Source organism: Paramormyrops kingsleyae, chromosome 14 (genome assembly GCF_048594095.1).
Source record: "Paramormyrops kingsleyae isolate MSU_618 chromosome 14, PKINGS_0.4, whole genome shotgun sequence".
In the NCBI taxonomy this organism is placed as follows: Eukaryota; Metazoa; Chordata; class Actinopteri; order Osteoglossiformes; family Mormyridae; genus Paramormyrops; species Paramormyrops kingsleyae.
Window position 1 is genome coordinate 7,584,620 of NC_132810.1, and position 15,968 is coordinate 7,600,587.

At 52.1% G+C, this 15,968-nt stretch overlaps 1 protein-coding gene across 4 annotated transcripts in view; it reads right to left on the reverse strand.

Annotated features, from left to right (window-relative positions):
• Positions 1 to 6,670: 6,670 nt before the first annotated feature.
• The window catches only part of akt1 (v-akt murine thymoma viral oncogene homolog 1), a 36,541-nt gene continuing 27,243 nt past the window's right edge, over positions 6,671 to 15,968 (reverse strand). For all 4 annotated transcript variants that reach the window (XM_072699218.1, XM_072699217.1, XM_072699220.1 and 1 more), the window contains exons 4-14: positions 15,435 to 15,546; positions 14,990 to 15,116; positions 14,718 to 14,849; positions 14,536 to 14,601; positions 13,972 to 14,040; positions 13,753 to 13,878; positions 13,197 to 13,325; positions 11,024 to 11,238; positions 10,259 to 10,346; positions 9,641 to 9,743; positions 6,671 to 9,058 (exon numbers count right to left, since the gene is read on the reverse strand). In XM_072699218.1, the coding sequence (XP_072555319.1) occupies positions 8,979 to 9,058; positions 9,641 to 9,743; positions 10,259 to 10,346; positions 11,024 to 11,238; positions 13,197 to 13,325; positions 13,753 to 13,878; positions 13,972 to 14,040; positions 14,536 to 14,601; positions 14,718 to 14,849; positions 14,990 to 15,116; positions 15,435 to 15,546 (1,247 nt within the window). In that variant the 3' untranslated portion in view covers positions 6,671 to 8,978. The remainder of the gene's footprint in view (positions 9,059 to 9,640; positions 9,744 to 10,258; positions 10,347 to 11,023; positions 11,239 to 13,196; positions 13,326 to 13,752; positions 13,879 to 13,971; positions 14,041 to 14,535; positions 14,602 to 14,717; positions 14,850 to 14,989; positions 15,117 to 15,434; positions 15,547 to 15,968) is intronic.

The following is a 15,968-nucleotide window of genomic DNA, read 5'->3' on the forward strand; positions in this document are numbered from 1 at the left end:
CGCAGCTGTTGGTTAGAAATATACCGTGCAGATTTTATTACACTAGTAATATTATTGTAAATAATATTCTTATTTACAATGTTTATGTCTTTATTTTTTTGTTTGCTAAAATTCATTTAATAATAAAAGCTTACGTGCTCCGTCTTCAATGATGTATCGCATTATTTCTGCATTTGTAGTCGCATTTGCTGCGTTTTTTCCTAATGCCTATTTTATGTGCAAAGCTTAGTTGTTTAAATGTTTTTCAGCTACAGTCAGCTGCTGAAAATAGGCTACGATTCTTCAGGAATCACTCCTCATGAAACACATTTAGTACAGCGATTCTTAACCCGTGGGCCACGACCCAAATTTGGGTTGGCAAGTTCTGAAATGGTCGCGAGGCAGAGTTGTAAATGTAAGCATTGCAAAACCAGCGAGCTCCCATTTGATCCACGATCAGATTTCCCAGCCCCAGTCCTAGAATTAACCTGTATAAACGGGTCTTGCGTCTGCAACTGCTTAGTACAAAACTAGTGAACATGCAACCGATCCAAGAAACCAAACCACAGATGCTCAATTTAAAATTCGCTGGATCATCTAATCAGATTTGTGCGATAGGCAGGATAGCATTGGCGTGAATTTCGCAATCTACTTCGCGTTGATCATAGCGTTAAGTTACATCTATAATTGAGAATCACGACTGAGCTGGCATGGTACAAAGTGGGTCGCGATGCAAAAAAAGGTTGAGAACTACTGATTTAGTGCATGCCTTTCTAGGAAAACAAAGCGAAGAAGCAAAATTCAGTATCTGGAAAATGTAAACATTCATAGTTGGTTATTGCATGTGGATAGGGGGGTTGTAACCCTCCCCAATAATCAAAACCAGCCAATACAACCCCCTGGACCCCCTGGATGGAGACCTCAATCCCCCCAATGCTCAAGCCAAAGTTATGTCCTTGGCTTATTGTAATAAGCACCGCTAATCGACCATTTGTCCTTCGTCATGAAAAAAGCCAATATGTCAGAGTTATTTACAAATCAGTTCGTTTATTGTATTATTATGTTTGTAGTCACTCATGACGTTGTATAGCTGCGTCATTTCTAAAGTCAAAGACTGGAGGGAGAAAAGAAAGGCCCCGTTTATGTTCATCTCACTTCGGTGTCTAAAGACAAACGTTGAGAAAGTTATTCTGACGGAGAATATGCGTTTTGCGTGCACTGTACAATGCATATATTATCCAGAAGGTGGCGACATAAACCTTATTATCCAAACCATGTCCCGAAAGCTGATTTTACTCCATTTTGTCCACTGGAGGGCAATGTTTTTCTTTTCTATATTTTAAAATTTTATTTTTATTTGATTTTATTTGAGTTTGTTTGATACTTACCCAGCTCCGCAAGTCATAGATCTACTTCAAGTAATTTACCGACGCTCAAGGTGGGATAATATCAGCATCTAACAGAGCATTTTATTGTGTTTTTTTGTAAAGTTGTAATGAAATTTGCATTTCAGACATACCCATATTCTTCTGAGAAAGGAATTGTCGTAATATAATATCACAATGCACCTCAGAATGGAAAAATATTCTTCACATCATTCTATGACTGAAATTAATTTGTGGACATGGATTTTAAAACAAAATATTTAACGCAACTTTAAGTGTTCCAGAAATTAGCTACATTTCCAAAAGGAAAATTGTACTTCGATATATAGTATTATTATAGAACATACAATATTAGCGGCAAGTATTAGAATGTAATAATGGATCATAATGGAGACCCAGGTCAGACCATTGTTCTGGATTCTCACAAGCCACGTGACAGAGCCATGCTCCAAAGTCACGTCTCACTGAGGATTATACTGGCCAGGGCACATTTCACAAGCACATTCCTCCACTCCAAGCAAAGTGGACGGAGCACCGGACTCGGCAGAGAAGAACCTGCTTACTGCTGCATTCCACGTTACTGTGCGAAATCGTGCTGAATTTTCACTTTAAAAAAATCCTTTAAGGGGACAAAATAATCCTTGGGAACAAAAACATACAGAAGTGGGGAGGGAAATAGATTGAGATACAGTCCCATTTACACAGGATGCCCCCCCCCCCCAGAGCCGATTGTTCTGTAAGGTAAGCTCAAACCAAGAATCACAGGCTTTGGTGAAACAGGCCCTACAGCTACAGCCAGATGTTTCATTCAATTTCCTCTTTCAGTCGTTCCCAAATTCCAGTTTTCCTCTCCAATTCAAAGTCCCTCTCTTCTGTTCCACAGTGATTGGGGGGGGGGGGGGGAGTGCAGGGTTGCTGCTGGCCAACACCCTATCAGGATTACCTCTCGCACAATGGACCACGCTGAGGTCATGACCTTCACTCCAGGCCGCCACCAAGCCCCCCTCCTCAATTAAAGGACCTTTAGAAAAAAGACTCATCCTGGTCAATTATCACTGTGGATTCCTTCAGCTCCTCGCAGCCTCCCGGCAAATCCTCACAATTCAGCCTGTTGAGTGGTATGGTGCCTTCCTCCCCAGAACGAGCTATTGGCGACTGTCTTTCAGGCATTGGGTTCGGGGGGGGGGGGGCACTACATCCTCTCCCCTGAACCGTCTCCCAGAGCCCACCTCTTCTTTCCTCTGAATCTATAAGAAGTCACCCTCATCCAGAAGGCACACCATGGGGCACTGTGTGGCTCCACAGGTCAATGCCTGCGATCAGAAGGTTGTCGGTTCGAATCCCATCTTCGGCAGCATAGTCACATGGTCGATGGGCCATTGAGCAAGGGCATAATATATGAAATAATATAATATATGAAAAGAAACATACCAATGTATTTGTGCAAATGGCAAAAAAAGCATCATTTCACATTGTCAGAGATTGGATTATGGTGGCCTTGGACCCTCAGGCCACAGAGACATTCTTTTTGTGGTTAGTAAGAGGACACACAGGTAAGGGGACCGTCACCATACCAAACGTCACAGTTACCATAAGACACCAAGAGGGTTTGGGACACTGGCATTTACCTACCTTTTTTGCAGTGGCCAAACCGAAGAACATGAGCGGAAACACAGAGCTGAAATTACAGGACCACGCTGGTGCACAGCGAGGCACACGGCCCGGGGGCTGCAATTAATTCACCCCACAGCACGAAACGTTTAACACGGGACCTGGAGCCTCAAGGAGAGAACCTCTCGTCCTTCAGATGGTATTCAAGCAGCACGCCGTGCAGACATGAAGTTTGACAGAGGGCTACTGCAGCGATTATCAGCTCCCGCTGCTCAGTCACATGACGTGTCACATGTCACCCGGGTGACGAGTCCCCAGCTGGTACCAGCTGTAATCGCTCTCCTGTGCTCGTGTTGTAACAGTCAACGCCCACCTGCCCCCACCGCTTGCGGTGTCCCCAGCAGGTCCTGTGGGACGGCTAATCAGCCTCAGATCAAACTGACTGTTCTCTCGTTGACCGTTTAGGGCAGTGGTTCAGGAAAGACGTTCCCAGAAACCTGAAAGATGGTTATTCCAGATCAGATAAGATCAGTTTATTTGCTGAGCTCTCAACAGGTGCTAAGCTGATGTTTATCAGGTTTTTTTTTTTTTTTTGGGGGGGGGGGGGGGCTCCCACCATCTATATATTCACCCCTGTGTTTTAAGCTGTGTGGCCAGCTTTGCTGCCCAAGCTTACATTGGCCTCAAACCTCTTTTTTTAGGAGTCCAATGTTTTTTTTTTTTTTTTTACAGCTGTCATCCGAGAGATGCCCCCCCTTCTGCCCCCCGGGGCTCCGCATACAAGCGCAGTGCCGTACCCATATGCAGAAGCGCTTAAAACATGGCCAGCAAAATTGCTGACGCAGAGAGGTGCACTGTGGGTAGCGCAGCTGGGGCACGTTGCCCGGGAAACTGTCTGGCAAGCTGCCGCCCATACCCCCCCCCCCCCCAGCCGCCAGCCCCGCCCCCTCTGCGGCAGTGGCAGCGGTAGGTGAGGCCCTTGCTGGGCTCTACCCTGCCCGTGCTTGTAACTCCGGGCCTTACCTGCTCTGCAGCTGGCTCTGTCACTCTGCCACCCCACTCTGCCAACATCTGCTCCCGGAACGGCGCCATCTGTGCCCGGCTCTGGGGAAACACCTCCTCCGGCACCGACCGGCTGCGGCAGCGCCGGGGGAAACCGGGCCCGACCAAACTCGCCCGGTTGGTGTCTAACAGAAGCACTACATTACCCGTGGAGGGGAGCCAGACTACTGACTGTATTTATACAAAACAGACGAGATTTCTCTCTTCTGACACATGCCTAGTCAAAAAAAAAAAAGCCTGACAAATGACACTCTGGGAAGCTGACGACTCAACGGTGGCGTTTTAATGCCATTAGTCAGTAAACGCTCTCATTAAGGGCCAGTCACATCAAGGGTCGGTCACTACAATACCCACAATGCCCGCTTTTCAAGCGAGGCAGCAAACGCGTATTTTAAAGTCAAATCATGGACGCGGAGTACACCGACCGGGGCGACTCCAGGAAACGAGCACAAAAGTGACTGTCAGGGAGAGAGGCTGTCTAGCGAGTCCATAATGATCCACCGAGCACTTCCTGAGTTAACAAGCTGTGGAGCTCCTGCAGCGTTGCTAGGTGACCATCCAAATCTTGGCTTTTTGTCAAAAGACCCAATGGAGGAAGAGAGGGTGTGTGGGGGGGGGGGGGGGGGGGCGGGACGAGATGGGTCTAGGTGGGTGGCACCGAGCGGCAGTCTGAAAAGCCTCCATCGAACTCAAAGCTCCGCCTGACCACTGACGTTTCAGGAGTTGGATGGTGCAGCAGTTCTGGTAGCAGTTATGGTGAACCGGTGAGGTATTTTTGGCTCTTGTCAGCAAGAAGCTGATGTTTCACCAAACAAACAGCAGCAGCAGACATGCTGAATCATACTGGAAGGTCGCACATGCACGAAAAAATACAGAGAGCCCACGTCACGCAGGAGCAGAAATGAATAAATAAAGTTAGCTTAAGAGTCACAATACCCGGTTTGGATGCGTGAACAACCCCGAGGCCTTAACATCCGGCTCTGGTTCAAGGTGCTTTCAAGAACAAGTTGACAGCAAAGCACAAGGCATCCCCTCCTCCCAAAGAGGTGGGGAGAGAACAGTTGGGGGCTTCCCCCACAGGAAGTGCCACATCCATTACCCAGAATTCCAAAAAGTAGCAGATAGCATTCAATATTAAAGAGAGCAACAAGTAGCATGACCCTTAAGGAGACAGGGTGACCAGAAGGCTTTGGGTTCAAGCACCTTTGGCCAACATCCTTGAAATGCAGTTTTTCAGCCAAAATATAGCTAGGTTACTTCCGATAAGTACAAGGTGAACAGCTAAAATGATGAACAACAGACTCTTATCTCTGTGAGCCGGGCCCTGCACTGATCTCCGTTTTAGCTCCAGAAACAGTTAAAGGCCTTTTGTCACACCTGCAGGCTGACCGCTAGGCAGTAGGTAGCTACTGAGAGGCACCACAGATGGCCGACCAGCTGCAGGACAGAAGAGGCCAGGTCGCGAATGAAGAGGCGCGACTCAGCCTTTGTCGGAGAGCTTCTCCTCGCTCTCGCCCAGCACGGCGCCCAGGGGCCACGGTGCGAGTGACAAGCTTTGAGGACGGCCCTTGCATCCGGCCCATCAACACGCCGCAGTCAGCTGCCCCCACAGCGGGGGGGGGGGGCTCCATGCCGGATATAGGAGCGATATATAGGGATATGCGAGAAAAGCCACTGTAAGAGATTTAAGACGAAGGCTAGCGCACAGTCCCAGAGAAATTCGTGACAGGAGCGTCTGCAGATCCGACAGGAAGTGCTCAGGTACAGCCGCCCGACAGACGCAGGGATTTAGGGACAGCACCGTGTCGGGGGCGGTAATTAAGGGGTCGCTTAAGACACTGTCACTGCATCTCCTGTCCCCTGACAGGCTCTGCATGGTCACGAGTCAAATGGCAACACAAGGCAGGCAGGTGGGGGACAAGGACACACTCAGCTATCAGGGGTCCTGTGTTTTTTTTCCTAAACACCTTTCAGTGACTTAAGTGTCTGACCCACCCCTCAAGAAATAAACCCCCATCGCATTTTGTTTTGTCAGCGCTGGATGGCACGGCAACCTTTACGGTGCAACTTGTGCCCTTTCTGAAAATACGATCCCGTGTGACACTCCGAAGTCAGACCTGCTGCACGTTTCTGAAAGGCAGGCGGGGAGGATCAACCAGAGAAGTCTGACGTCACGGCAAAGCCACGTAATGACATTTCGCCTTCTCACCGAAATGCCAGCTTAAAGCCTGGAAGCTACCTCTGCTGGACACACGTAGCTGATTCCTGAGTGCAGACAGCACGCCCCCATTTCCTGGGGAGTCATGCTGCTTAAATATGGCCGAGTTAGATGAGGTGCGGGCAGGGGTGCCAGAAGCCATTTACAGATAAGAATTTCAGAAGCTCCCGGAAACCCACTTACCACGTCGTAAAGACAAGGGAGAGCTCCGGGGGTGCGGGCCGATGCAAACCCACCGAAATGTCTATTCGAGGACCTATTTAAAGAGGAACCTGGACACTGCACTTTTCTGGAGGATCGAGCCTCTGTAAGAATCTGTGAGGGTGCAGTGGTACACAGTCTCGCTTGGGATCCAGCTTCTGAAACAACTACTAAACATTTTTTTCCTGCTTTGCAAAGAAAAAAAAAAAAGACATTTTTTCTTGTTAAAACCCTTTATTTGAACAATTTAAAGAAAACAAAAAAGCTAATGTAAAAATGTTTTAACAGTGTAAAAAAAAAGTAATATTTTTGTTCACTAAAGCTGGTGTTCTTTAAATTCAGGTCTCCCAGCTGTCGTTGGGGAAGTCACACTTGGGGTTGGGGGGTATTGGGGTGGTGATATTACTTGTAAAGTCAATTAAATGAATTTATTTTAGCCAGATGAGGGAGAACACACGTATGAATGAGCCACTAAACAGGTCTAGAGATCGGACACGAGGTCTCAAAGCAAAACGGTACAAAATAAAGAGTTAAAAGTTCTGGAAGGAAAAAATACATAAACAACAAACTTACAAAATGAAGGTGGGCTTCACAAGAGAATAAAAATAAACCTTTACATTCATCAAAGTAGGTCAAACAAGTTCACCAAGTGATTATCAGTCAAAAATGTAAAAACCATTTAAAGTTTCCAATCGTGGGCTCATTCGTAACCTAAAGCACACAGAGCAGGGTGACATGGGGGGTCTTTGTTCAGTCTTCCTTATAGGTTTACTTCATTATGCTGGTATTTCACACACACAGGTGGGACCTACATCTCGTCTTCTAGACGAGAATCGGCCAACTCGGATCCAGGATCGAAAGTACAAAAAAAATGTAAGATTTAAGAAAATCCGGGAAACGTGTGGAGAGGCAGGAATGCACTGTGAGCGGGGTGGGTGGGGGCGCTCGGGGTTATATACATCACAAAAAGAACAGGGGGGAGGCTGTACGCCCACTGGAGACTCAAAACTACAAGAAAAAATGTTTAAAAAACAAAGTTTGGGAACCACGTCCCGAAAGGTGTGCATCGTCATGGCGACCTCACTGAGGCTGTGGTGAGTGCATCAGGCAGCGGTAGCCCAATGCAGGAAAAACCCAGAAAATGAGAGATCTGAGGAAAATGGAGAAAAAAGGAATCCCTGATTCAGAAGAAAGTGCCGGCAGTCTGACGGGGCTGTTCGCGGGAGAGGTGCCCGTCGCACAAGCACTCCTCCCCGGGGGTCGCCTGGCGAGGAACCGGCTGGGCGGGCCGCGCGGGTGAGGGAGGCGGGGGGGCACCGGACACACCGGCTCACAGGTTTCGACCAAAAGAAAGGAGGAGGAGGAGGAAAAAAAAAAAAAAAAGATTTGCCGTGCAACAAAGCGCAAACGCACCGCTCTCCAGGCCGAGGTCTCCGCTTCTCCCCGCTCCGCCGTCATATTGCACAATCCATCCATGTGTTACAGGTAGTTTGATTCCGCGTCGCTTTCCCGACGCCTGCGGGTCGTCCCGAACGCTACACTCTTCTCTCGTGGACGGACTCGGACTATCGGCCCCACGAACCATTCCTGTCCTATGTGCTAAACTGGTCTACTGCTTTCAGCGTCGAGCAATGCTTTTTTACCAAAAAAAAATTAAAAATACAAAACACAAACTAGCTAACTAACTAACTAACTAATTGGGGCCTTAGACTGGAACGCTTGTGCTTTTGTGGGTATGGGTCACTACATTCAAGACTTAATTAAAACGGGGGGGGGGGGTTGGGGGGGGGGTGGAGATTCATAAGGTGACAGTGTACAGCTTTGAGGCCCTAACATACCCCCTCGCACATATAATCTCGGATTTGGTCCAGGAGGTCGGTCTCTAAAATCACGAACAGCGAAAAGGGTGAGGCTTATTTGTAGGTGCAACCTGCAGTCTGGATCGTTCCGTGCCGGTGACCACACAGAAGCCTGAACGGAACGTGGCCAGGTCTGAACTGGGCGGGGTGGTGGCGATGTGAGGCGAATACGCTGTAGTGTTACTGCTTGTAAACTTTACCCAAAGATGGTCTTTAAAGGCCACAGAAATATCCGAGTGCTCAGTCTCCCCCCCCCGCCCCCAATAAGGGGACACCCAAAATTGCAGGGGCGGCGTCTGTATGGTAAAAGGAAAGAAAACAAAACAAAAAGCACAAAAGGAAAGACAGGCCCCAGCCTGGATAATGGTGGGGGGAACAGGTGAGCTTGTGTGGGGGCTGGGAGGAAGGTGAGGAGAGCAGAGGGCCTCTGGGCTGTTCCATTTGTGGGAAGGAGGGGGGCAAGGAAAGGGCATCTGGACTGTTCCACTTGTGGGAAGGGGGGGTGAGCAGAGGGCCTCTGGGCTGTTCCACTTGTGGGAAGGGTGGGTGAGGAGAGGGCATCTGGGCTGTTCCACTGGCGGTATGGGGGGAGGACAAATAGAAGGGAAGGCTGTTGGGCTGTTCCACTGGTGGAATTAAAGGGGGGGTGCGTGGAGATGGCCTTTAGGCTGTTCCACTGGCAGAGTAGGAGAATTGTGGGAAGTGGGGTCTCCTTTCACTGTCAAATGACTCCATGTTTTCATCTAAAAACAAGACAGAGAGCCAACCATGGCGGGCATTAGAAGACCAAACATTGACAGAGTGATGCAGAGTGAAAGGACAGGACCTTGTTCTTCCATGAAATGAAGAAGAACTGCATCACCAGCTCGAAGCAAAGCTAAAGAACCTCACAGCGCTGCCAGCAGGGGGCACCACTCAAATGAGTGATATCAGCCCCTGCCCTGGGTCTCTAACTGAATAGGCTATCCTGCTCAATACAGCAAATACAATCCTGAGTTTCAGGTGAGGGAAGCTCAGGTCAATCGGGATGCCAGCAACCAGCAAGCGATTCCAGCAAGGGTGCGAACATCAGCCGGCCTTTTGCCTTCCCAGAAGCCCTAGGGCTGTCTTCAGGGTGGATGTGTCTCAACACAAAACAGTAATCGCATATTTATGCTCTGGCCTGCATCTCACCCCAGTATTAGCCGCTAATGCAGAGTCTCCTATCCTGTGCGGAAGGCAAAAGGCCGGCGGCTTGCAGGTACGGCCCCCACCACACAGCTGGCTCTCACCTGACTAATGGGGGCTAGGGTGTTATGGCTGTATTTCAGAGGGGGGGGGCGTACCTTGTCCCGGGGGAGTGATGGTGATGGTCTGACCCGTGAACTCCTCGTCGAAATACCGCGTGTCCGTCTCTGAGGTGACCTGGGGCTTAAAGGGGGGCACCAGCTGCGGGAGAGGGAGGAAAACACTGGTTCAGGGCCAGATCAATCAGCTGACGGACCGCCCACCGCCCACGTCTCAACCAATCGGCAGGTCACAGGCAGTACAGCTTCAGCAAAAACAAATGTTTTAACGAGAGGAGGGAGGAGCATAAAATAAATACCCCCCCCATCCCGAAAAAAATATGTGTATGGGTGGCAGCTGTCTGGTCCTGAAGGTGGAGGCACAGAGCTGCCCCTAACTAGCTGGGCGGGGTCCCGTTGTGACACAGACGTTAATTACTAGTCTATCGCCGGTCGATTCCCAAAGCCGTCCTCTTTGTTTCCACTCATTCATTCGCCTGATTAGCGCGTAATGAATGCAGATGCCATTGAGAGAGTCCCGCCCCAAGCCGGGGGCCCTGGGGGGGTTCAGGCAGAGCCGCTGGGCTGAGCTTGGAGGCCGCAGGTGTGTCAGCACCACTCTGAGGAGAGCGAGTGGTGGGGGGGGGGGGGGGGCATTTGGGGCAACGGGTCTGTTACCTTCTTCTCATAAACATCCTGCCAGACGATCCCGGTGAAGAACTTATGCTGCATGATCTCCTTGGCGTCGAAGGGGCCCCCTCCTAACCTGGAACGGCAAGCAAACCAAAGGCACATTACCGCAGGGCCCATCTGTGCTGCCCACATCAGGAACAGGAAGCAGTCCCTTGTACGACATCACTTCCTGTTACACCATACAGTCCCATCCTCCATCATGCCTCAGGATGCATCCGAATTGGCACACTTGTTTGCTATGTAGTAAGCAAAATATAGTATGCAACATAAGCAGTATGCACGAATCCTCAGTATAAGTGAGACTATACACGAATAATACCCGAATGTCATACTACATTCTGCGAAATTTTTGTCCAAATTTTTTGTTGGCGGAGGGAGTGTCTCTCTTCAGTTTAAGTAGAAAACAACGCTCAGATACATCAGGTGACTCAAATATGTACCATTTCCACTGACAGATTTAAAGTTTTTAACTTTCGCTAATAACTTTAGCTAATATGAAAGATGGCGACTGCGGTGTGCCTGAATGCAGGCATTCTCATCTCACGCATTCGTACAGTATGTACTGCATTAAGTAGTAGGCTTCAGATATAATTCGGTTCCTACTGAATAAGTCTGCGATTTCAGACTCACCTCTAGTCTTTAATAAGAGGGCAGACATGTCATACACTGTATAATTATTCCGGAGAAGGACAAGGAAAAGGTGGGGCTTAGCTTAGAGGGTTTCTGCTCTGTGCACAAACAGCGACTTGCCTCTGCTTGGGGTCCTTCTTGAGCAGCCCGGAGAGCAGGGATCGGGCCTCAGGGCCCAGCGTGCGGGGGAACCGGATCTCCTCCATGAGGATGAGCTCGAAGAGCTTCTCGTGGTCCTGGTTGTAGAAGGGCAGCCGGCCGCACATCATCTCATACATGACCACACCGAGACCCCACCAGTCCACCGCCCGGCCGTAGTCATTGTCCTCCAGCACCTGCCCAATGGAAACCTCGGTCACCTTCAGGGGTGGGGGCGTCCTTACCAGGGTAAGGGGAGATACTGGGGAGTAAAGCAAGTAGCTGGCAGGCTAGCGGTGAGTAATGGGAGTAACGCAGCAGGCTAGCGGTGAGTAATGGGAGTAACGTAGCAGGCTAGCGGTGAGTAATGGGAGTAGTATAGTAGGCTAATGGGGAGCACGGAGAGTGCGCTAACACGCTAGCGGTGAGTAATGAGAGCGGAATGGAGAGGAGCGGCGTAGCCGGCTAGCGGTGAGTCACGGGAAGAGTGCCGAAGGCCTGAGATAGGCCAGTGTTTCCAGGGGTCCGGTGCTTCCGTACGCCGCTATCATGTATCCCCCCCCCCCCCCCCACAATGGGATTTCCTCGGCTAAAAACAAAACGGGAGTAAATATACAGAAAGCAGGCAGTGAGCAGCAGACCCATGCTGCCGCGAGGCGTCACCGCACAGCACCGCTCGTAAGGGGGGTTACGATCCCTATGGGGGTGGGGGGCACACCTTAGAAATGAAAGCACAGGGTGGAGAGGGACGGCGGATGCTGGCGATGCATGTGTGTGTGTGTGTGTGTGTGTGTGTGTGTGTGTGTCGGTGTGCGCGCGCAGTGTCGCCGTGGTGATCAGGTTACCGGGCCGTCTCGATTTCCAGCGCGGCGGGAGCACGACGCACCCGCAGAGACAGCTGGGCCCGCAGCTGCCCCATATATGTGCAGGAGCAGCACAGCTGTGAGCGCCGGGCTGCACGGGAGCGCGACGCAGTCACGCAGACGCAGCATACACACGCGCAGACGCACTCACACACACTGCTCCATTCAAGACGAGCCCTGCTTACACATGCACACTGGCACCCAGTCTGCGCCCCCCCCGCAGCAACTCAACCTCTACATGCAAGTCAAACAGGTACACCACCACTTTCCGGCCAGAAGACATGCACAAAGGAAGCTGTCGGGGGTGGGGTTGTGGGGGGGGGGGCAACACAAACTTCATTCTTGCGACTGGTGTTTTTATTACACTAATGCAAGGACAAGGACGGGCCTTTGGCTGAAAGGGGCGAGCGTCTGTGCTGCGCGACAGCACGTTCCTCCCCCAGATCTACCCCCCCCCCCCCACTTCTCCGGGGATGCAGCATTCCTGAGCTCCACGCACAACAAGGTCATTGTTCGCCGCCGAACAACCTGGAACACCGGGCCTCTGGCAGGGCTGCTAGGTTACGCCTTGATCTCCGCGGCAACGGCCCCCACTGCATCTAGTGCTGCAACGTCACAATGCGCAAAGCACGGGGGGGGGGAGGGGCTTGGGGGGGGGGGGGGACGGGGGAGGTCAAAGAGATGACAGGGAAATAAATGATGAGTGAAGACTTCAGGAATTTTAAGTGACTCGTTACTAAAAACATTAGCTGCTCCTTAAAGCTTTATGTCCACGTCTTCCTCTGGCCTCATGGCCGCACAGCAAAGTGAAGGAGGAGGATCTCCTGTCCTGCCCGCGAACAGCGGCTTGGAGCCAGAACCCCAGCAGCCTGTCCCATCAGTGTGAGAGTGAAGGGCTGGGGGAGGCTCACGTTTCCAAAAGGGATGCCAACCACCGCCCCCCCGCCCCAAAACCCCAGCAAACAAATTCCAAATGGGGGTTAAAAACAACGAACCGGCAACTGTGTCAACACGGGCGCTGCTATCCGGGACACATTCCGGAAGCCAGACACACGGATCAGCATTCCGCCGTAAATCCCGCACAGGCGCCCCCCCCCCCCCCCCCCACGACTGACCGACGTTCTGATCGGTCAGAGAAGGAGCCGGACCGACTCCACAGAGTCACTTTCATCATAACAATCCAAAGATCTCGGGACGACCCCGACAGACAGAGGGCAGGGTCACATGACTGACACAGAGGTCACATGGCTGACACAAAGCCCCGCCTCCCTCTTCGGGTGGAGGGTACATACCTCTGGTGCTAGGTACTCGGGCGTGCCGCAGAAGGTCTTCATGGTGGCCCCGTCGGTGATGCCCTCTTTGCACAGGCCGAAGTCCGTGATTTTGATATGGCCGTCCTTGTCCAGCATGAGGTTTTCCAGCTGGGCAGAGACACAGGCATCAAATCAGCATCAGCTACCCAGATCCACTGGAGTGCTTGGGGGGGGGGGGGCTTGGGGGGTGCGCAATGTGTGGCCTTTGGTCCCACGGTGCCCCCTGGCAGCTGCAGCACACAGCGCCCCACATCCCACACAGTCAGCACATCATTTCGATCCTGCTGCCCTGGCACTTTCGGAAGAACCTTAGCAGACCGCCCCCCCCCCCACCTCCACCCTGCCACCCCAGGGAGATGTGCATTTGTGGAGGGGGAGCAGGGGGTAACGGTTTTGTCAGCTGGAGGAGAGCGATGCCTGGCCCCCCCACCCCCAAAAAGCTGCTTGGGTTTCACTTGTGAACATGTTTGAAGGTCCTGCAGAAGACCTGAAGCCTCAGTTTTACCCCATTACCCCACCCCAGCCACCACCTCACCTTCAGGTCCCTGTAGACCACATTGCGCTCGAAGTGCAGGTAGTCCAGCGCTGAGACGATCTCCGCTCCATAGAAACAAGCGCGCTCCTCGGAGAAGACACGGTCCCGAGAGAGGTGGAAGAAGAGCTAGGACAGTGGGGAGGGGGGGTGTCATGTGTCACAGGGGTCTGGGTTTTCCAAGTCCTTAATCCCCGCCCCCCTCGTATTGCCAAGACTCACCTCTCCACCGTTTGCATACTCCATGACGAAACACAAGCGGTCGTGGGTTTGGAAGGAGTACTTCAGTCCCTGGGGGGAGGGGGGGGGGGGCGTGGTGTTAAACATTAGGCTCAACTCACAGCACTCAGGCTCGCAAATTAAACTGCAAACAGTCCGGAGACACTACACCAGATCAAGGGGCGTGAGTGACGTACGGCTGATGAACACTACAGATTGGATCACTACTCCCCCTCCCTACTTCTGCAGACAGCCTAAGTGCCCAAGCCCCAGCACTGCATTCGGGACACACTCAGCTGCAGCCCACTGCCCGGCAGCCTCACAGGGTTTGGAATTATGGGAAAGCTGCCGTGGCAACAGAGAAGTGGCGCGTTGTCCCGGGCACTTCAGACAGATGATGTGGGCACAGGGATATTGTGAGCCTTTGTGGAGCCTGGCAGCGAGGGGGAGGGGCCCGTTCTGGTCCCCTCTGAGGCCCGCGTCCTCAGCCAGGTTGGGCTGGCGCCTCAAGCCCATTCAGCGGGCCGCCACGATTGCTGTGGAGTGTCCAGACAAAGGCACTCTCACCGTCAGGAAGGGGTGCTTGGAGTTCTGCAGCACGCGGTTCTCCGTCAGCGTGTGTGCAACTTCATCCTGGAGGAACCACAGAGAGCGTTAGTCTGGACGCGCACAAAAGAGGGGGCCTTCGGAGGGGGCCAAGATGGCGACTCCCCCCCTGCTCCCCCCCCCCCCCCCCGTAGACTACTCACTTTTGCCACGATCACTTCCTTCTTCAGGATCTTCATGGCGTAGTAGCGCCCTGTGGCCTTCTCCTTCACCAGGATCACTTTGCCAAAAGTGCCTTTTCCCAGCAGTTTGAGGTATTCAAAGTCATGCATAGTCTGGGAAAAGGAAGACGGACAAAGGGTCGGGTCTTATCCAATCAAAATGCAGCCTTAAAGACTATCAGCATCACAGAGGTTTGAATTTGGTTCAGTTACAGCTGAAGCCACCATATGGGGGGCGGGGGGGGGGGATGTACCACTTTGAGTCGAGGTTTAGTCAGGTACATCTCCATGTCCATGGGGTCAGGAGAGGAGTCCATCATCTCCTCCTCCTGCCTCTGCAGGCCGTCCGCCACGGTCTGGATGGCTTTGGTCCACTCCTCCCTGGGGGGGGGGGGGGGGGGGGGGCAGGAGAAGGAGACAAAGAAGGAGATGGTGAAAGAGGGGAAAAAAAAAAGTGACCGAAAGGAAGAGTAAGCAAGCGACAGAGGGGGAGCAGTACAAGGCTCATCTTGACATGGGCCCTGCAACCCCCCCCCCCTGCCAGCTGGCACTGTGCTTACAGCCGGGGGGGGGGTCACCTGCCACCTCACTGCGTCCACCCACCCGGCCGCCTGCCCCGCCAGCGACATGTGCTGGGTGTCTGTCACACACCGGTGTCTGTGACTACCTGTCATGGTCTGGGGGGGGGGAGGAACTCACCTTTCTTCGGGGGTGTCCACATGGAAGGTGCGTTCGATGACAGTGGTCCACTGCAGACAGCGGATGATGAATGTGTTGGGTTTGGGCCTCTCCGTCTTCATCAGCTGACATTCTGAATACGCCGTGGGGGGGGGCAGAGGGGGTGCAGAGAGAGAGACGGGCCGGTCGCTGCAGCCATTTATCTATATTGTGATTACAGCGGACACCCGCTATGAAGATCGCCGCCCGTCGCAGCCAGGGGGCGGAAACGCAAACTGGGCCAAAGGGCAATTCCTGACGAGCCCCAGTGGAGTGTGGGGGGGGGGGGGGGTATTACTGTAGCACTGAACCATTCCCCCAGCCCCCCCCACCCTCACACCAACAGTATCAGCCAACTGTACTTCAAGAGGTATCACAACCCTGCCGCCTGACTGCTGGACACGTTACAATTAACACCATCACACCATATTTCCGATACTTTTTTAATGTTTCTGAAATATCAGCATCCTATGTAGCCGCTGCCATACTGACTCCCTGTGCCCACCCCCCCCCCGC